This window comes from Eptesicus fuscus, chromosome 11 (assembly GCF_027574615.1).
Source record: "Eptesicus fuscus isolate TK198812 chromosome 11, DD_ASM_mEF_20220401, whole genome shotgun sequence".
NCBI lineage: Eukaryota > Metazoa > Chordata > Mammalia > Chiroptera > Vespertilionidae > Eptesicus > Eptesicus fuscus.
Genome location: NC_072483.1, coordinates 39096690 through 39119830, shown reverse-complemented (window position 1 = coordinate 39119830; position 23141 = coordinate 39096690). Strand labels below are relative to the sequence as shown.

The following is a 23141-nucleotide window of genomic DNA, read 5'->3' as shown; positions in this document are numbered from 1 at the left end:
TGTGTAGGTCCAGATATGGCAAATTTGGCTCTGTGTTCTGCAGACAAGGGGACCAAGTCTTTCGCTGTGGGTTCCACTCACCTGTGCCCATCCCCAGCCCATTTGAGACCGTCTATTCTAAATGATCACCACTTTCTGTGGCCATTTGACAGTGACCCACATGTTCTCAGAGTCTCCACTATAATGACTTCTGCCAAAATAGCATGTTTTGCAGCTTCCTCTGACATACTTTGGGAAATGTGGATTTCTCTTACTGCTTGGAGAAGGCCTTTGTAGCCTTCACTGCTACCTAATTCAGTACAAAATTGGGTGGTGACTCCATTATAATATGCTGTAACCAGCTATTAAAATAATGTATTATGCAGGTGGTGATGGTTGAAGGCGAACTGCTTTGTGATGGTTTACCTATAGCGTCAATGACATGTTCCAAATAAAAGTATTTCATAGACTTCTAATGAAAAACAACTATCGTTTGGTTAGTGCCAGGCCATATGCTGAAGGTTTTACATAAATGACACCCTTCAGTCTTCATAATAACAGCAAGTCAAAGCAGATTATCTTATCCCTATTTGGAGGAAGTAACAGAGGCTCTGAGAGTTTAGGAATTTCCCCAAGGCCACATGACTAATCATGGATTTGTACTAAGATCTGGGTTGCTCCGAAACCAAGCCCTTTACTACCATAAATCTGGCATATATGAAATAACTTTCCAAGCCTCCATTGTCTTTTAATACTTGTATGCACCCAGGCATCCATCTCTGTAAAAGACAAACAAGTTTAATAATATTACTTTAAGGCATTTCAGTGTGGTTTCCAACTAGAATCTGACATAACCCAAAATAATTTGACCATGAAAGGAACTCATTACTGATTGTAACTCTTGGGAGTTGTGTTTGCATTCAAGTATCAGAGACGGTGTCTGTCCCCACTTCCTTTTTTACATATAATTGACATATACTACAATGCACACATCAAAAATGATCAGTTTGATGAGTTTTGACAATTGAATATACCAATAAAATCACTACCTGAAACATGATATAGAACATTTTCATCAACTAAGAAACTTCCCTGAGGCCTCATTACAATCCGTTCTAGTTCACCAGAGGCAACCACTTCTTGGTTCCTGTAATTTAAATAGGTTTTTCCTATTTTTGGATTTTATATAAATAAAGTAATGTAGTATATGCCTTCTGTGTTTGCCTTCTTTTGCTCAAAATAATGTTTTTGAGATTCATCCATGATTTTGTGTTTCTCAGTAGTTTGGTCCTTTTTGTTTTAAGTAATAGTCCATTATATGGATTTATTATACTTTGTTTATTCATTCTTCCATTAATGGACATTATTTTGGATTGTTACCCATTATTTTGGCTAGCATGAAAGATGCTGTTACAATCACTTGCATATATTTTTTTGTGTAGATAGATGGACTTCTTATTTTTCTTGGATAGATAACCAGAATTGGAATTGCTAAATGGTATAAGTATAGTTTTAAATTTTTAAGAAACTATCAAATTATTTTCCAAAGTGGACATGTTGTTTTGCATTTTCATCAGCAATGTTATCAAAATCCTTGCTAATACCTGGTGTAGTCAGTCTCCTTAATTTTAGCCATTCAAATAAGTGTGTATCTCATTGTAGCTTAAATTGCATTTCCTTAATGACATATAATGTTGAGCATCTTTTCATGTCTACATTTGCCATTTTTATATCTTATTTTGTGAGGTATTATTTCAAATATTTTGCCCACTTTTAAAAATTAGATTGTCTTCTTAACATTCTACTGTATATGTTCTTTATACATTCTGGATAAAAGTTCTTTATCTGTTTTGAAAATATTTTCACTCAGTCTATGGACTGTATTTTTATTTTTCTAGCAATACTTGTGGTCACATAAAAGTTTTTAGTTTGGATAAAGTACAATTTATCAGTCTTTTATGAAATGATTAGTTTTTTTGTTTTCATATGATAAATACCTTTATTTTTATATGACCAGTGAAGTTCAAAAGCTCATGAAAGCATGAAAATCATGAAGTTTGTGCAAAGAGAGCTGGTTTTACTTTAACTTCCTTGGATGCTTAAGTTAATCCTCTCAGGAATGATATGAGAGAATGTAATGACACCAGTTATTTTCTTGAGATGTACAATTAGTTACCTGCCTGGTTAGTTCCTTTTTTGTCCTAAGAAATTTTTGTGAACCCCAATGTCACAAAGATGCTTGCTATGTTTTCTTCTAGAAGCTTTCCCATGGAAGCTCTTGCAGTTATGACTATGACCTCAAAATATCTGTTTTTATTTGAATGAAGAAAAAGGCCTATGTTTCCATGCAAATACCTAGAACTATTTGTTAAGCAAGATTTTCCTTTCCCCATTGAATGATCTTGATGCATTTGAAAAAGAGCAATAGACTGAATATGTGTGAGTCTAATTCTGGGAACTCTATTCTGTTCCACTGATCCTTTGAATATAGTTATGTAACCCTAATGCCTTATAAATCTTTATTACTGTAGCTTTATAAAAAGTCTGGAAATCTGGAGTGCAAGTCCAACTTTGTTGTTCTTTTGTTTGGGCTATTCTACATCTTTTGCATTTCCATAGTAATTTTAGAATCAGCTTGTCAATTCCTTAAAAAAAAAATATGCTGAGATTTTTGTTAGAATTGCATTGAAACCACAGGTCGATTTGGGCAGAATGGACATCTTAAAAATATTGAATATTCCAATCATTGCACATGACATGTATTTCCATAAATTTAGATCTTGTCTCATTTCTCTCAGCAATGTTTTGTCATTTTCAGGATAAAATCCTATGCATCATTTGTTTAATTTATTGCTATGGACTTTTGAATGCTATTGTTAAAGTTATTTTTTAAATTTTATTTTCTAATTGTTTGTTGATAACATACAAATGCAATTGATTTTGCATACTCACTTTGTATCCTGCAACCTTGATACATTTTCTTATTAGTTCTAGTCTGATTCTTTGAAGATTCCTTAGGATTTTCTATGTAAATAACCAGGTCATCTATGAATAACAACTTCTTTCTCTACAATATTTGTTCCTCTTCTTTCTTTTGCTTGCCTTTCATGCTGGCTAGGGTCTCTCATACAATTTTAAATAGAAATGGTTAGAAACTGCCCTTCATCTTGCTTGTGATCTTAAGAGGGAAGTTTCAACATTTCACCTTTAAGTATTTTGTTAGCTAGTGGTTGTTGATGTTTTTAATTTCCTTTATCAGACCAGGGAAGTTTCCTTCTATTCCTTGTTTGCTAATATTTTTTAAAATTACAAATGAATATTGATTTTATTTCCTACATTTAAAGGGTTTTGCCAGAAAATTTAAGAACTCCTTACACTTGTGTATCCTTGGCCAGGACTTAGTTATGTAGCCTCAGCTAGCTGCAAAGGAAGCACATTGCTACCCCAAATAAAATCAGAATTTTGTTAGTAGAGAAGAAAAAAAGAGAATGGATACTGAGTGACATCTATCAATTCTTGCAACATTGAACAGATTTCTATAGAGATATAATGATTTGTATCCTCAAAAATGCTATATAATAAATAAGTTATGATTATCATTATCAATTGTTTGATTCACTTGTAAAGGGAAATAAACTTGGTGCTATCAGCCTCCTTACTCTTTAATATAAAAGCATTTCTAATGCTTTTGGCCTTTTTTTAAAAAAATCACAGTATGTTGCACCAGCCTAAAATTTCTATATATTATGTCTTTCTCCTTCAACAAGCTTCAGTGGAGAGTCTAGTAGAACAATTCTATCTAGCATTAGGAAGTGCTACCTCTGCCCCAGGGGTTCGTTTAAACTCATTTTTTCTGTCACAGGTCAGATCAGATGTAGTAACATAAAGTACAAAAATGACCATAGGGCCCCAACCGGTGTGGCTCAGTGGTTGAGCATTGACCCATGAACCAGTAGGTCAAGGTTCAATTTCCCATCAGGGCACATGCCCAGGTTGCTGGCTCAATCCCCAGAAGGGGATGTAGAGGAGGCAACCAATCAATTTCTCTCTTTCATCATTAATGTTTCTATCTCTCCCTCTCCCTTCCTCTCTCTGAAATTAATTAAAAATATTTTAATGACAAAAGGAACAATAGGTATGGAATGTTATCAGAAAAAAAAATTAAAATTAACAAACTTGAATGGCTCAGCTAAGCTGACTGCCCAGCATCTTGAATTAACAAGATCCTGTCCTTAATCAGGCTTCTAGAGAAGGAAAGCAGTTTGGCATTTTACAGCTTTGATTGCATTTCATTCATGCATTCATTTATTCATTCATCCATTCAACAAAAACTTACTGAGCTCCAACTATGTGCCAAGTATTGTGCTAGGCATGGGATCCCTGGGAAAAAATATCTGGGCCCCCTCCTCCAGGAGCTGAAACCCTTCGGGGAGCAGGCACAAGATATAGTGTGGTTAAGAGCATGGGCTTTGGAGTCAGCCTGGAATAAGTCCAGATTCATCTATTCACTCCCAATGTCCCCGAAAGTGAATCATTTCACCTCTCAAAGCTTCGGTTTGGCCCTAACTGGTTTGGCTCAGTGGATAGAGCGTCGGCCTGCGGACTGAAGGGTCTCAGGTTCGATTCCGGTCAAGGGCATGTAACTTGGTTGTGGGCACATCCCCAGTGGGAGGTGTGCAGGAGGCAGGTGATCGATGTTTCTAACTCTCTATCCTTCTCCCTTCCTCTCTGTAAAAAATCAATATATTAATATATATATAAAAGCTTCAGTTTGGAATAACAGCTGATCACACAGAGTGGTTTTAAGGATTGGTGGAGGTAATGAAGGGAAGCATTTTTTTATTTTTATTTTTTAATGTAATAAATCTTCATTGTTCAGATTATTACAATTGTTTCTCCTCCCCCCCCCCCCATAGCTCCCCTCCACCCGGTTACCACCCCACCCTCTGCCCTTACCTCCCCCACACTGTCTCATCCATAGGTGTACAATTTTTGTCCAGTCTCTTCCCGCACCCCCCACACCCCTTTCCCCCTGAGAATTATCAATCCACTCCCATTCTATTCCCCTGATTCTATTACAATCACCAGTTTATTCTGTTCATCAGATTTTTTATTCATTTGATTTTTAGATTCACTTGTTGATAGATATGTATTTTTTGTTCATAATTTTTATCTTCTTCTTCCTCTTCTTAAAGAATACCTTTCAGCATTTCATATAATACTGGTTTGGTGGTGATGAACTCCTTTAGCTTTTTCTTATCTGTGAAGCTCTTGATCTGACCTTCAATTCTGAATAACTTTCCTGGGTAGAGTAATCTTGGTTGTAGGTTCTTGTTATTCATCACTTTGACTATTTCTTGCCACTCCCGTCTGGCCTACATAGTTTCTGTTGAGAAATCAGCTGACAATCGTATGGGTGCTCCCTTGTAGGTAATTAACTGTTTTTCTCTTGCTGCTTTTAATATTCTCTCTTTGTCTTTTGCCCTTGGCATTTTAATTATGATGTGTCTTGGTGTGGTCCTCTTTGGATTCCTTTTGTTTGGGGTTCTGTGTGCTTCCTGGACTTGTAAGTCTATTTCTTTCACCAGGTGGGGGCAGTTTTCAGTCATTATTTCTTCAAATAGGTTTTTAGTATCTTGCTCTCTCTCTTCTTCTGGCACCCCCATAATTCAGATGTTGGTACGCTTGAAGTTGTCCCAGAGGCTTCTTACACTTTCTTCAAATTTTTGGATTCTTTTTGCTTTTTGCTTTCTCGGTTGAATGTTCTTTGCTTCTTTGTATTTCAAATCTTTGACTTGATTCTTGCGTTCCTCTAGTCTGCTGTTGCGTCTCTGTATAATATTTTTTATTTCAGTCAGTGTATGTTTAATTTCTAATTGGTCTTTCTTCAGATCCTCGAGGGTCTCGTTAAATTTATAGGCCTATTCTAGGAAATTCTTGAAAAACCTTATAACCGTGGTTTTGAACTCTATATCCAGTCGTTTGTTTTCCTCCATTTCTTTTGTTTGTGATCTGTTTCTTTGTCTCCGCATTTTCGCTGCTTCCCTGAGTTGGTAGGGTGGCTTTGTGTGCTAGATGTCCTATATGGCCCAGTGGGTCAGCTTCCTAATTACCTGAGGTGGACACTCTTGGTGCACCCCTTTGTGGACTGTGTGTACAGCCTTGTTGTAGTTAAGTCTTGATTGTTGTTGGTGTCACTGGGAGGAATTGACCTCCAGACCAATTGGCTGTGAGGACCCGCTGTGTCTATAATGGAAGAACTGCTATGCTGGAGACACACTTATGGGGCAGGACTTGTTTCAGTGGGGCTTTGGTGCTCACTGAGTCTGCCTCTTGAATGTGTCACATATGGATGTGAGTAGTTGAAATCTGGTGTCATCTCACACTAAGCACTAGATATACTAGCTTCTAGATCTCCAATGGGGTGCAGGTCAGCTACTGTCTGAGGCCACCCAGCAGGAACTACAGTGAGAACTATAGTTTTCTCCTCTTTGCTTGGGGTTTGGAGGTTTTGGAGCTGTCTGACCAGAGCTGCAGTTTATTAGGTTAAGCTGCGATAGGGCAGGCCATTTATATGCAAAAACCACTGCGCAGAGCTTGGGTGGGTTTGAAGATTGTATGGGGCAGGGTCTCAGGGAGTCACTAGGCTAGGGCGTGGCAAACAGCGTTGGCTGCCAGTCAGCCATCTCTGCGTGTCTGCATTTCCAAGTCCCCATGTCCTGTACCCCAGCGCAGTAAACAATGATTGCTAGGTGCACCTCTGCAAGAAAGTCACTCTCACTTTCCGACCCGATGGCAGACAGTCCAGCTTCTCCCCATAGGAGGTTGGGTCCCCAGCGTCTCCCCAGAAACGGGAGTTCAGAGTAATCGGGAGCTTGTTTCCCTTTGGGTTGAAAAAAGCACCCAGTCACCCGCTGCCAGCCTGATTCGCGTGCCTCCGTACCTCAGCTTTTCAGCGCTTGTGCACATCTCAATGCTCTTTTCTCTTTCTTCCTAGTTGTAGAACTTCCATTCAGCCAGCTTTCCCGTGGTTCTGGGTGATAGACATTTTGTCTTTTAGTTGTAGTTTTGAAATTGTTGTGCGAGGCAGCAATTTAGGTGTTTACCTATGCCGCCATCTTGGTTTCTCCAAGGGAAGCATTTAGTACTGGGCTGATCTTGAAACTCTAAATAAATGGCAGCTACTATCAATAATAGAGTATTATATATGAGAGCTCTTAAAAGGTCAATATTTTTCTATTTTCTAAACTATTTCTTTATTCTTGTTGGCAAAATTACCATTACTTAAACTTATATATAAAGTTCTTTTTTTGCTGCAACATTATATTTTTTCCTTTTCCATTACATCCTTAATTCTCCCAGTTTCTTTGTCCAGATACCTCCCCCCATACATATACACACCAAGAACTCAAACACTAAACACAAAAGTCAATCCTTTGATCAATCCAAACCTTGTAATTATGGAATAAAAATGTTATTTAGTAGAAAGGCAAACGACGTAAGAGGAAAGAGCATGGAGTTTTTCAGACCTGGGTTTAAATTATAACCTTGGACAAAATCTTACTCTCTTTGAACTCACTCCCTTCACCTTTAAATGGAAATAATAATATTCACCTTTTAGGGCAATCATGAGAATTGAATGAGCTCAGAACATAACAAACATTCAAAAGTGTTAATTTTCTTCCTCTCATCAACACTTAGTATCTTTAATAATTTTAATCTAGTGGTTCTCAAACTTAGATCTCAGGACTCCCTTACACTCTTAAAAATTAAGACCTCCCACCAGGAGCTTTAGACTGTGTAGGTTATATCTATCAATATTCAGCATGTTAGAAAACAAATATTAAATAAATAACTAGTTATTGATTTATTTGATAATTACAATAAGAAATGCACTGTATATTACTATAACACATATTTACAAAAAAAAACAAACCCACACTATTTTTCTAAAACAAAAAGATTAGCCCTGCTTTTACATTTTTAATAATCTCTTAACATCTGATTTAGTAAATGGCAATTGGATTCTTATACCTGCTTCCGCATTTGATCTGTTGAAATACTTTGTTTTGCTTAAATTCCATGAGGAAAGTGAAACATCACATATATAGTCAGAAAAGAGAGACACATTTAACAGCTTTTTCTCATGTCTGTGGGTAATCTTCTTTGATACTACATTCAAACTAAAAGTTAGTCTCAATATGGAATCTGAAACAATGTCAATGAACTTTTCATATTCTATCACGTTAAAAGCCATTGGTCTATCTTGCACTTTGAATGGCTTTTACTAATGTGTGTGATTTTGTAATAAAATGCTTTGATCTTTTGAAAACCATTGCTTCACTGAGTTAGGCAGATCTTCCAAATTTCATGATACAATGTCAAAAACATCCCATTTGTTAATATTATCAGATATTTCTTAATGCATTGGGTAGCTATTAATCTCATAGGTGGCAGATGAAAGTTTTCCAAAATTCCAATTTTCAAACTACTTCAAATTTTATCTGTGGCAACAAATACCAATGGTTGTTTTCCTTGAAATGACAACCTCACTTCCCTCATATTTAAGAACATGTCTGCCATATATCTAAGTTGGATTAATAGTGTGTCAAGCATCTTTCAAGTGAAGATGGTATTCTATATATATAAAAAAGGGGGCCAGTTTAGCTCAAGCAATCACAGAAGTGCTTTTCTACTTTAAACATTTACTTTGGTGAGCAGCAGAAATGCTGTATGCATATTTCTGTCTTGGTCTCACAGAAAAAGAAAATTTTAAACGTGTTTTCAAGGGTATAGACTTAATAAAATTAATAACTTTTACTGCCCCATCAAGGACAATCAAGTAAAAACTTGCGTTTTAAAATTTATTACAGTAAATGCTTGCTGGTGAAAATGTAAGAACAATTACACAGCTTTGTGCCTTTATCTGTGCTGAGGCACTAGCAGTTCTGCTCACTGTTGCTTTTGCATCATCACTGCAAATGTCAGCACAATGAAAAAGGCACATAACATTTTTTGTTATTGTGAAAGAGTTTGACCTTAAGACTCTGAAAGATCTTAGGGATGTCAGAGGATCTGTGCACCACATTTGTAAAACTTTTTTAAATCTAATCTGTAATGCTTTTTGGAGTTTGCAAAGATTATATGGAAGGATCACACATTATTTAATAACTGAAAAGTTTGTGAAATAAATTTTCAGTAATAGAGAGATGGTCAAATAAACTATGATACATATCATAACCATTAAAATTTATGTTTTCATTTTTTTGTTTACACTTTTACATAATACCCAAATTTTCTTCAATGAACATGCATTATTATTTTAATCAGGAGAAACTATATGATTCTAGAGATATCATTATCCAAATCTTCTGTGTGAAGTAATTTATGTAAGAAATGACACTAAGGTTTAGGAAGCACTTATTCGGAAGAGCTCATTGTGCTGTGTATTTCACACATTTTATTTCATTCAAGCCTCTCCATTATCCTATTAGGACCATAGATGCTTTCTGTGGTCAACGCTTCAGAATTTCAATGACAGCCCATGCAAAATATTAAAAATAAGAGTTTAAGATTGCCTTCTGAGAGCTAAAGTTAAATATAATGAATCAGAAAGAAAATATGAAAAGTTCCCTGGAAGTGACAGACTGGCTTCTGGGCCCACCAGGCCAGGTATCCTGTCATAGCTAAAAGAATGAACAGAATTGGTAGGTTAGGGGAGGGCGAAGAAACAGGGATCACAGGTTCAAGTATGGGCCACATTCAATCTAAGGGCCTTAGCCAAGGCACTTACAACTTCTAGTCTCATTGGCTTTCCTACGTTCCTAAACTTTTATTAGCTGACCACAGATCGGGGTAACCAGGAGCATCCATTCTGGAGATGGCTGTATTGGGACATCTCAAACTGTATCAGTCAGTGCTGGGGTCCTCCAATTGCCCTTATTCTGAACCCTGAGGACACATCAGATTATGACCTGCTTTCTGTGGAAGTCTACTGATAGTAAGAAAATGACTACCCTTGCAGACAGCAGCATTCTGGTCTCAATAGAACTCCATTACTCTGTATGAATGAATCCATAGTCATTCTAATTTGTACATACAATTGATTTTCATTATTCAAATGAGTCTTGTTGTGTAGTCTCCTTGAACACTGAATTAGCAAATGTTAAACCATTGCTCCTAGAGGAGACACAAGGTTAGGTTCCTGTGAGCCTCTGGTCATGTTTTCACCAACTGATCAATATATAATTTTGTTTTCTGTGTGTAACACTCTATTTAATATATATTACTGATTCATTAACATTGAATTCACAGCCAACAACTGCTATAACTCATGCTAGAGCAAAGCATATCTAATATACTTATGTTCTCCATAAGGCATATCACAGCCTTGTGCACTTAGGAACACGAGACAGCTCTTCAGAACCACACTTGAGGGCCCATCTAAATAGCAAAATCACCAATGAAAAGCACAAGAATGCAAAAGACATGGCACCAAATAGACCCTGGGAAGGACACCTGTTTATAGCATGAAAGCTAAAGCAAGAAGACAAAGCCTTATGTGACCTCAGTTGGGAACATATGTATCTGGTGATTCAATTATTTGGCCACTCTGTGCATTCACATGAATGACTGAGAAAGTACTGAGAGTATTGATTTGGGAGTTACAAAGAAATTTTAGCAAGTAGGTGAGTTTGCAGATATGGAATTATGGTTGATGAGGATTGGCTGTATACCTCAGACAGATGAACTTGGTGAACAGGAGCCTGACTCTGCAAGATGTACTGGCTCTATCTGTGTTGACAAGACAGGCTTCTGAACCTGCAAAGCTGTCAACCAGCTCTCCCCAGACAGCACACCACAACCTCACTGGGAGCTATACCTTTTGTCTCTACTACAACAGTGTTTCTCAAGCTTTAGAATAACAGATTTCTGAGCCTACCCCTAACATTTCTAACTCAGTAGGTCAGGAGTAGTACTACAGATTTTGCACTTATGACAAGTGATGATCATGCTACTGGTCCAGGGGCCTCACTTTAAGAACCTTTGCTCTGTACTATTATCTCCATTCTATAAATGAAAAACTAAAACTCAGATTGCTGAGTAACTTGCTCCAAGCCTTCTGCACAGTTACTAACTGGCTTTCTGAATAAGATGTGGCTGAATTTATGATCAGCTTTTTCTGTTCCACTGTAATATTTGGGGGCAGATATCCTAACATGATATTTTCCCCATATCTAAACTGTATTAAGTGGTGGTTTTATTTCTGTCCACAATAGTCTGTTCAGGCATAGTAGAGTTGGGATCTAGAACCAAGAGCCCTGCTCTGGTTTTTGGGCCGTTGGCAGCAGGGCTGGGAGTGCAGGAGGGAGTAGAGGAGGAAGAAGAAAGGTTTCACTCTCAGCCTTACTACAGGGTGACTCATACCTGTCATCGCGTATGAGTCACCCCGTAATAAGGCTGAGTGTGATGGTGGATTTGGGTTGAGAGGCAATAGGAGGTAATGATTACACACACACAAACACACACACACAGGAGTGAAGAGTTTGAACACCTCATTACCTGTTATCTGAGCTTGAGTCAGTATAAGATACAGTGATCTCTAAGTATTAGCTAATATGATTAATTTGGAAGGGGTGGGTGGGAAATGATAACAACAACCTTAGCAGTGAGACTCATAGCCAAGTTAGAGTCAGGCTCTTCAGGAAAATTCATTATCATGTAAGAAAATGTTGCCAGACTATTAGATCTATTACTTGTGTGTTATATCATATTTCATCAAGAATCTTTTCACATTTTGCTTTTGTAGTAGTATTCCATACTTCTGCTTACCTACATTTGGATTCAAGCATGTTTTGCCATTGACAAATGATGCTGAAAAATTCAATGAAATTGTGAAGGATCAGAAAATTTCTGCTAATATTGACACACCTGAGGGTGGATTTGATGCAATTATGCAAGCTGCTGTGTGTAAGGTATGAGGAGGGAAAGTGTATTTTACTCTGATAATACAAATTTCATCTCTTATTAACACATCTTTGAAACGCTTGGCTAACGTAATCTTTACTTTAATTGCCATATTTCTACATTTGATATTTTTATTAAAACAGAATCTCTGTAAAATCTTTCATTCAATCATGTTACAATGGGACAGTTTTATGCCTAATATTTGGGTATCCTAATAAAATTGTAGGTGTCTTGGGGAAATTTTACTACAAGTCATGTGTGATTAATTTTCAAAGATTTAAATCAGATTAATTAATTTTTTAGTTAATCATGGTAAAAAATAAAAGGCAGAAGTCATTTAAAGAGTAAAGATGACCTGAATCAGTATAAATCTCTACATATGAATAGATATCTACTGTTTTGAACTAACAAAATAAGCATCCAAAGCCACACGATCTCTACAACAGTGCAGGAACATCGCTTGTCCTTGACAGTCAGCAACATATCCACAGGAATCATTTCTCTGTCTTCAGGCGTTAGCTCTTCGTGGAAAATATCAGGAAATGGACAGGCTGAAGCTCCTAGAAGGTGGGAGGACCAGGGAATTAGAAAAGGAAGGATAAGGAGGAGGCGGAGGTGAAGGCGGAGGCAGAGGCAGAGGCGGCGGAGGAGGAGGAGGAGGAGCAGGAGCAGGAGCAGGAGCAGGAGCAGGAGGGATGGTGCAGCCAGGATGAGCTTTTGCCCCACTAGTTCCAAGACTACTGTTAACTGAAGGGGAGAGCTCTGCTAAGAAACAGCCAATAGACCACTTTAATTGGCAGTACCTTGAGGCAATACTTTGATAAGCAATTCTTATCCTTCTATTATGTTTATAATTTTTGGATGATACAGTAGAAAGAGAAATATGTGCTTAAATGTTGGCTGACAGTTGAATAAAACAGGCTTACTCAGGTTCCATTTTGTGCTGCATTCTGCCTAGTTTTGCTTCATCTTGGATTTAGGATAAGCTGTGACCTCCCTCCCCTCATTTTTCTGATACATTGAAAATGGACAGTAAAAATAACCATGTAAAAGTTGGGATCACTGAATATTGATTGTAGTGGAACTATTTTTTTTTTTCTGAAGCATAGATCATCTGAAAATGCTATCCAGAAAGAAACAAACATCACAGAAATTTTGTGTTTTAATACATTAATATTATCAACTCACAATAGATGAAAATGGCTGAAATAGACCAGCAATACAATTTTTATATTCTGAATGTGTCCAATCATTATTGATTCACTCTCCATAAATGCCTGCCTCTATCCAATGCAATCCAAATGTTTCTCTCTCACTGCAGGAAAAAATCGGCTGGCGGAATGACTCCCTCCATCTCCTGGTCTTTGTGAGTGACGCCGATTCTCATTTTGGAATGGACAGCAAATTGGCAGGCATCGTCATTCCTAATGATGGGCTCTGTCACCTGGACAGCAAGAATGAATACTCCATGTCAACCGTCTTGGTGTGTAATCTGTACTCTACACTGTTTTCAGGGCTAAAAGAAGGCAAATGAAGCAATAATGGCTGTAGGACATAGGATAACCCACACTTGGTGCACACAGTACATTTCCTGATTTGAGATGAATAGATTTCCCTGTCTCAATCCTCACCACCCTCAGGGGTTCCCCCAGGAGTACAGGTGGGTGGTGGGGTTATGTAATAAGTTTGGATCTGTTATAGCCCAGATGACCCCAGAACCTCCTGATTTTTCAAAGAGCCGGAGGCCAGCAAAAAGAAGCAAAATCACTTCATTCTGTTCCCAACCATAGCCCCAGAAAGGTGGGTTCAGACCAAAACAGTCGTCACCCAGGAGTTACTGTGAATGACGGACCCAGTGCATGCTCCCTAAATAAGGCCATACTTTCCCAGACCAGGGGTTCTATGGGAACAATTAGTCAAGTACTGCTTGCTTGGTGCATATTCACATTTGGCGTATTTTTTGTCATTTAAAAAATGCTGGTGACATGCAAGGGGAAAAAATGCTTGACTTTTGTAAAACAAAGTAAAATTTTCAGAGTTCCTTCGATGTACATTATCTCATTCAATTCTCACCAGAATCCTATGTATCTGACTGCTTTCCTTGAACAGACCACGAAGCTGCCATGTGTGCGTGTATGCTATTCCCTCTGTCTGGAATGCTCTCCCATCCTAGGCTGCTGAGAAACTTAATTATTCTTTAAACCCAGATTGATCATGGCTGCTCCCACGGGGCCCTTTTTGACCTCTGCTGGGCCAGGTAGTGATCGCCTCTCCCTCGCTCCCATACCTAGATGTCTTCTTGCCCATCACTGTGTGGAAATGTGTTTCCTCATGTCTGTCTCTGTTTATTTAATGTGTGCTCCTCAGGGCCAGGAGGGCCTGGAATGCTGTGGGCGCCGACTAATTTAAGAAATAGAATTGAATTATGAAGCAACAAGCTGAGAAAGTTATATTATCCCCATTTAATATCTGGAAAAATATGCCTCAGAGAATTTAAGTGACTTCTTAAAATGACAATGCTGTAGAAGTGTATGGAGTAGAGAGAAAGAGAAAGAGAAAAAAGTTAAATATAAAGATGAAGAGAAAGAGAAAGAGAAAGAGAAAGAGAAAGAGAAAGAGAAAGAGAAAGAATGAGAATGAGAATGAGAAAGGGAAAGAGAATGAGAAAGAGAAAGGGAAAGAAAGAGAAAGAGAAAGGGAAAGAAAGAGAAAGAGAAGGAGAAAGAGAAAGAGAAAGACAAAGAGAAAGAGAAAGGGAAAGAATGAGAAAGAAAAAGAGGAAGAATTCTAATTTCAGATTGAAAAGCACTATTCTGCCAAAAAAAATTCAGTGAGATAATGCATATAAATGCTTACTACAGTGTTGCCAATTAATTTTTAAAAATCTAATTGTTCACAAATATCTGCTACCATTTCTTGCCTAAATTTCTAAACTTCAACATGAATATATTCTCCTAACTTTTGATCAATAGTATTCCCCACGCTTATATATTCTTTAATCATATAAACTGCCTTTCCATATTACAAGGTCAATGAGGTAGCCACATTTTGTCTTTTAGCCAACAAGGAGCAAGAAATTGTGAGAAGTGAGTCTGCTCCCCCCACCACCATTTTTGCAATTATTGAAATGTCCCTAATAGAATCTTAGAAAAGGTAGGACCATAGAAGCAAACATTGCCTGTTGCTTAATATGACCTTATCATCTAATAAATGTTCAATTAATTATTTCTGAGTTTCTACGAATGCACAGAAGCCATGAACTATTTCTGTGTCTGCCTGTAACATAGCTCCCTGCACCCTTTGAGCACTTCCTATGCACACAGCACTGGGCCATAAAGTAATAAGACATGGTCCCTGGCTTTGAGGAACTTACAAGATAATCATGTGGGAACTAAACCAATTGATGTGGGTCAAATAGAAAATCATGTTCGCCCACCTAGGAAGGGCTACATGGTATGATTCTGATTACACATACACAGCAGTTGAAAGGTTTGAGAACATGTGGAGATAAGGAGGGGTCAGCATTGGAGAAATTCATGCTTGAGGGTGAAGGATGCTTTGTGTTTGGGCAGTTGAACAGCTGAGGAGACTAAAAATGTCAGACTCAGGAAGATTTACATTATCTGGATTTTATCAATATCTACTAATAAAAATCCAAATGGTGTGGAAAGCCTGTATTACACAGCCAGATTTGCCGTGGGGTCATTTACCTGAAGTGCTGAGAACATGTGAACACACCACACCAGCATACAGTGTCTCTCCACTTTGGCTGATTTCAGAACCATCGACAAATTCTTAATTTAATTGTTTGCAGGCTACTCTTTCACTTGCATTTCCTCTTTCTTCATGATCCACATTTGGATTCATATAAGAGGCAACTGTGCTGTGTGTTCTTCAGCCTTGGAAAATAGTGGCCATCTTCAGATCTGATAATAAATGGCTTCTTTATTTTTTAAAGTATCCTATCACTTGGGAATGATGTGCCGATGGAATAGAAGTGCAATGTGTTTTCAACTGTCCTGTGAAAACATTGCAGGGCCCTGGCTGGTTTGTCTCAGTGGATAGAGCGTCAGCCTACGGACTGAAGGGTCCCAGGTTTGATTCCCGCCAAAGGCACATGTCCAGGTTGCGGGCTCAATCCCCAGTAAGGGGCATGCAGGAGGCAGCCAATCAATGATTCTCTCTCATCATTGATGTTTCTATCTCTCTCTTCCTCTCCCTTCCTCTCTGAAATCCTCAGAGCGAAGGTAGGGGAGGGTGGGGATAAGGGGAGGGATCAACCAAATGACTTGTATGCATGTATATAAGCCTAACCAATGGACATAGACAACAGGGGGGTGAGGGCATGAGTGGGAGGGATGGGGGAGGGGTTATGGGGGGATAAGGATACCTATGTAATACCTTAATCAATAAAGAAATTAAAAAAAAAACACATTACAGAGTCCCATAAAACTAATTAGTGGCATCAAAAAGGCAATTAAGACCAAACCCAGGAACTGGTATAGGAATGTCTCAAATCTGACAGACATGGGAATTGTAGTGTGCCATTCCTCAGCCTCAGCCCACTTCATGCAATTGCAGGACCAATTTCAGAGCTACAAGAGCTGCCCAGTCCCATCCTTCATAGTCTAACTACCTCTCTCTCCTCTAACATTCCCTCTAACTGGAGACTGAGTGGCTCTTAGAAGAGGAAATGTGAAAATATGGCCCACTCCTCATTATTAAATACATTTCAAATGATCTCCTTAGAAGTAACAGACCATAAATACACCATACGTCATTGACAGGCACTGATTTAGGAATTCATTGGATTTACAAGATTTAGGAAATGATTATTAAACAAATTAACTAAATAATGCTAATTGTGTATTTGTTTACTTAGAGTGACAGATACAATAATGCCTATGAGCATTGAAATGTCAAACTCATTAAGATATCTGAAAGAAACATTCTTTTCTTTATTTTGCATGTTTTTCTTAAGATGATACTTAAAATCTATATATTAATTTTAGGAATATCCAACAATTGGACAACTCATTGACAAACTGGTGCAAAATAACGTGTTACTGATCTTTGCCGTAACCCAAGAACAAGTACATTTATATGAGGTAAGCAAACAATGCAGGAAATTCTTTCAGGGGCACTATTCAACATGAAACTTTAACATTAACCCTGTGAATTTAACACAGGGGATGCCATTAGAAAATCATTAACACGTGCCAGCTAAACGGGATACTTGGCAAAGTGGACTCAGTTACTGTTTGCTATGTAAATTACAAATACAGCAGTGCAGAGAGGAGTGGGGGACAGAGCTGTGGTGAAACAAGGAAGGAAGAGTTGTGGGAATGAAAAGGTAAGTGAAAGAGGGATCACCTACCTAATAAAAAATTAGTCTATCTTTCCTTGGACTATTTCACCTGATCAGGAAGGAATCAACAGAAAGAAGAGAAAATTATGAGAATGGGAGGAGAATTGACTTTAAATTCTCTGACATTTGCAAATCAGACACATAAAAATATATGTAAGTAGAGACACAATTCAAGCTATTGAGGAGTGAGAAGTTGAAAAAAAACGTTGTTAAATTGGGCCAGAACGTTATTTCCTCCTTAAAGCAGCTGATCTGCAGTTCAAGTTTAGGGATGGAAGCACCACGTACAGAAGGAGAATGATCTCCATTAGATGAAATAATGTTTGGAAACCAATGCATAAACTATAAAATGCTTGTGCAAAGTCAAAAGATTTCTGTGGTTTCTTTTCAGCCTATGGAAAACAGTGTGCCAACATGTTATGAAATGGGATACTAGCAAATGATCTATTCCTAATGAGCAATGCCACAGAGAAGTAAGGAGTCTGCAGCCTGGGCGCTGGAAAATGTAGAGGAAATAGGTGTACATTAAATTGCTTCTGACTTCTCTGAGGAAGCTTCAAACACACCTAAATTCAGAGTCTGATCTCCCATTCCGTTTGAAAGGACCTCTTAACAAGCTTGGTGACTTAACAGGGCTCAGGAAACTCTGAGATTATTTCACAGAGGCTTTGATTAAATGCCACTCAGTGCTAAGGACCGCGCAGCCCATGAACTTGCATCAGGTTCTGTGGAAGGAATTCAGGAGGAGATTCTATCTTGCATTTTGAATGAGAGGAGGGTATTGTACTCCAGGTGAGATTGCCTTCTGCTGAAAACCAAGGAAGTCCCTTGCAATCAAGCTGCATGCCCAAGGCCTTTGTTCTACTCCGAGACCACGTGGATTCACCTGATCTGGGCATTTTCTTAGGGCTCTTGAGTATCTGATACTTGTTGCCAATGGTTTTAAGTAGTAGAGCTGCAATACACAAATACAATAGTGAGTCTATTCTGCCTTTGATCCTTAAGGCTAGCATGAGAGGACCCTGGGGGTCTCAACACCTCCTCCACAGCAGGGCTCCTGTTTAGAAGTGAGCGGAGGGGTTGCAAAAAAAGAACTTTTCTTAAAAGGAGAGTCAGGGAAACACGACTGATGATCATGAACATAAACACCCATAACTCATGTTGGTAATAGTTTTTAAGACTCACAATTCATTTATATAGCTCCTCAAAACTGCGATTAAAAAGACAGAGGAAGGTGAAAAATAATTATATGGCAAAACAGAACCTGTCGGGTTTAAGCTAGTTGCATCCTCCATTCTCCCGTTGCAAAGAAAATGATCATTTCCATGGAAAACACCAGATTAGAGCTTGCCTCTAATGTAACAGCAGGGCATTTATTTTGACTGCCTACTAATCTCATTATGAGACGAATTTATGTTCTGTCAGGATCTGTGGTCTTTACCATCCAGGATCCACTAAATTCAAAGGGACATTTTCAGGGAGCCATGCAGGGGACCAGGTCAGCAGCCCACTCTGTGACTCCAGTCCTTCCGTGGTTTTATTTTTATTTCATTGGACTCGCCATTCCATTTGCATCAGTGGGGCAGGCAGCAGCCTGGTCTGAAGATAATGACAGCATCATTGCACTTCCCTGAAGGCTTCACACAGCATGAAAATGCTGATGTCTTGTTTTATTGATAATGAAAACTGAAAATAGACCAATAATGGCCTGTGTTGCTTTTCTATTTAAATCTCTTAGATTTAAATGTGTACAGGAAACCCTGTGCAACCTGATGTTTGGATAGCTGTAATAGAAGTAACATAACTACCAAAGAATAACTGAAAAATAAAAACAGCGCTAGGATTAATAAAGCCGCTAAGTGGTTGAATCTAATGGAAATCCCAGAGGGCAAATGGCTTGCGCCAGTGCTGTGTTAAGCATAATTACGTGCATACATCCCTGGCAGGGGATGGGCCAGGTTCAATGACACCCTGTCTTGCAGCAAATAAGATTTATGTTGCCCATTCACAGGATGCCGGGGAAAACGACTATTTTTTCAGTAATTTTGGTAAGATGCTTTGGACTGCCCAGGTGTGTAGTGTTGCTGCACTTTGTGGTAACAGCGATGAGCAAACAATGGAAAGGACGGAGTAAGCAGTTTCACCTCAGTTCACTATGACTGCAATGTGCACCCCAGACTCCGGCAAACAGATGATTTTAAACAAACTGATTATTATGAATAGTTTCCTGTTTGTCCAATTACAGGGTTCAAAAGATAATGATAGATAATAGACTGAGCAGTAGGTAGTATATTATATTCTAGTGCTAAATACCATTTTGATGCAGGATTTAATTATCCAAGCTTTAAAAAAAAAACGTTTTAACCTCCTCTGTTGTTTTCAAACGTTTACTGTTAATTTACATTAAGATAGTATCAGGCTACTAAACCCCAACTATCTAATTTTCCTAGTCTTTCCTTTCTAGTGAGATACTGAGTTAAAAAGCAATTAAATCAGTGTTCTGTACTACATTGTAAAATCATATTATTAATCACCTGGCATTATTTGCAAGATTTTAAAATAGCCTATATCTTTCAATATGTCTACATCTGCCTGGAAAATATGAGTTTTGTGAAGTTAATAACAATAATTATTATATGACCTGGTATTTATGATGCAATGTTGAAACATAGCACTTGGGAAGTAAACAAGATATATTGGCAATAGACACATCCAGTTTAGTCAGTAACACCTATGACCACGAATTGACATCCCTATGGTTATCAGGACAGAGTGATGTGTCTAAAGCATGGGGACAGGGGACCCAAGCAGGTTTTTATACCATCACAGGACCCTTCTCTCTGGAGGGAAAAAAGCCCCCGATTATTAGCTCTTTAAGGAGAAAGCTGAGTCTTGCTCATCTATCTGTTTAGGCCAATTCTCTGTATACAGTAGATTCTCAGTATTTGTTGAGCGAATTCTTTAAAAATTGCAATGCAAGCACCTTATCTTTTCTCAAATGGAGTCAAAGTTTCTAAATAAGGACTTGGAGTTTTGGGTGACAAATACCTGTCACGGTTGAGGGAGCCCACGTACAAGAGCAGGCAGAGGTGCCTGACCCTTGTTACTGCCATCCCTGCAGCCCGGGCTACCCCATCGCCCTCCCCTTCCACTTTGACCCAGAGGCACCAGAGAGGAAAGAAGTGCTTTGCCATCAGTCTTAGTACCAAACTGTTGGAAAAGCTCCAGAGCCTCCTTACTAGGCCATGAAAGGAAACCCCTGAGCAATTGCCCTCTTGGCGGTCGTCATATCTGAAAAAAAAGCATGAAGAGTAGCCACAATATGCTCTGAGCCTGATGTTCTCTTGTAGCTTGTGAAATGTATCGACCATATATGAGTCTCAATTTTTCAGGAATCAATAACCCAGTTTTTATTTCACCCCTTCTTTCTTCTTTTTGTTTATCTTTTGAGCTTTTCACTGTAGCAAGAGAGTTGAAAAGAGAAAGAGAAATTAGGAAGGAAGATAAAACAAAAATTGGATCCCTTTGCCATTTGTTAGCTGTTATGTTATTGTTTTGTTTTAGAATATTCACTGTTGGGAAAGATCAAAACAATTTTGACGGGATGAAAATCCCTTTATCTCTGGCCTCAGTTTTTATAAAACACACACACACACACACACACAACCTCCAGCTTTAATAGTCAGTGGCTCAGCCTGGAGGGTGGGAATCACGAAGGATTCCAATGATCTTTGCTCAGATAAAATATAGTTAGCTATAAGATAGCTAATTTTAGAGCATGATGTAGAAAGTTGTTCTTTATCCTATCAATCCCATCCTATAATTGGGGATTCCAAATTTATATGCTTTTAGAAAAAATAAAATCATCTAAGAATATAGAGAAAATTTGTGGATTGTGAGAAATATCCATGAAGTTAATTTTTTTAAAATTCAGGTGTAATGAAAAGGATTCTGATTTCCCTCTCTAATTGAGATTCTGGGAACAAAGACTGAGGAGAGCCAGCTGCCTACACTTTCCTCATTAAGAAAACCTCTCTTGGAGAGGGAGGATTCAGAAATAAAACGCATCCTCAGATTATCAAGGCAAAGTTGTTAGAAATGTTTTCTAGTCTAATTAATACATCGCAATCATGAAAGTCATCAGTTGCTATCTCTTAGAGTCCACATAGTACTTTTCGTCTAAAGAACTCAAAGGCTTGCAATCCAGATGATAAACAAAACAAAAAAGATACCGATTTAAAGTAGGGTCTTCATGAGATGCCTATTAAGCCAACCCAAGTATAACTATTACATGAGATTACATCAATACAAGCCCTAAATATTTCAAGATTTACACAACACCCAGAATGTCTAGCATATGATTGAAACTAAGACGTTATTGATTGCATTCATTCATTTATTCATCCATTCATTAAACATTTCATGAGCTCCTCCAAAGAATCAGAGTGTCTGACTATAAAGAAGAATAAGACACAGTGCCTGCCTTAATAAGTCTCATAGAGCATGAGCAAATGTGTAGATCAATCATCTGTTTAAAGAATAGGATAAGGGCATTTCAGAAGTTGCGTTCTGGAAAGAGACCCCAAGGCAAAGAGTTTGCTGAGGAGCCAGAGCTTTCATATCTGTCAATATTTTTACTCTTTTCTATTTGTTAGAAGGGGCTGCAAGTTAACTGGCAATCATAAGCTACCTTTGATGCTATCAGTACCATAGTGTTGGACTAAGCCCTTCACTCAATAGCAGAGGGCCAGATATGAAATGCAACTATGATTATAAGAATAATAGGGAAGGTTTGCTGAGGGCTCATTAGGTAGCAGCCTGGGGTTAAGTATTTCAACTCATTTTATCATCTAATTTCCATTTTATGATAAAAGAACCCAAAATAACAAAGCAAGTTGCATAGGAGAACCAGGATTTGAACCTAGGCAGTTTGAGTCCACAGCTTCAACCACTGAGTTAAAGTGCAATTGAACGTGGATTGATGTCGTGAAAGAAGTTGCTAATTTATAGCCACTAGACTACCAGCCTTCTATAGTAACTGACTTTGAAAGTCACTGAGCAGTGAAAGCCCAGAGCCTAAGGGTAGAGGAGAGCTGCCTGACAGATGAACTGATAGGTGAGATTCTTATAAATGGCAGAATCCTTCAAGACCAGTAAACACTAGGGTCCTTTGATGTTGCTGTTAATTTAGCAAGTTTTAAATGTGTGGACTTGAAAAAAGAGACATTTGGATTCTGCCTTATGGGTTATTTAAGCTCTGAGTGGTATGAGCAGGCTCGGGAACATGATTTCATTGGTCAACCATCTACAACAGCTATTGTATATGGTAATCACTATCTATTGTTTCAACCTAAGGGGGGTTGGAGGGAAGGAAGGCCTGACAAAGGATATAGGTTTGTTATGGTACAGTTTAAGCACACAGAAAAATAGAATAATGTAATGAACATCCATATGCCTACTATACAGATTTCTTAAATCTCAACATTTTGCCTCCATATTTGCTTCAGATTTTTTAAAGAAATAAAACATTTCAGATGCAGTTGCCTGCTGTATAACTGCCCAGTTCTGTCTGACCCCATCCCCTCTTTCCTCCCATAGAATTAAGTTCAGTGTCCTGAACTCAAGTGTTTAGTATTTTGTACTATTAAAACTATATGTACATCCATAAATAATTGCATAGTTTTGGCTTACGAGTTTAATTTCTGCAAATGTTTTTTGACTCAATGTTATGTTTCAGGATTTTCTTTAATTATGGTAAAATATACATAACAAAATTTACCATTTTAATCATGTTTAAGTATACAGTCCTGTGGCATTAATTGCATTC

The 23141-nt window shown here is 38.1% G+C and overlaps 1 protein-coding gene across 1 annotated transcript in view; it reads left to right on the top strand.

Moving 5' to 3' along the window:
• Window positions 1-23141, top strand: part of ITGB6 (integrin subunit beta 6) — a 72934-nt gene that overhangs the window by 5066 nt on the left and 44727 nt on the right. The window contains exons 6-8 of the mRNA XM_008138645.3: window positions 11789-11954; window positions 13268-13429; window positions 16959-17054. Of these exons, the coding sequence (XP_008136867.2) occupies window positions 11789-11954; window positions 13268-13429; window positions 16959-17054 (424 nt within the window). The remainder of the gene's footprint in view (window positions 1-11788; window positions 11955-13267; window positions 13430-16958; window positions 17055-23141) is intronic.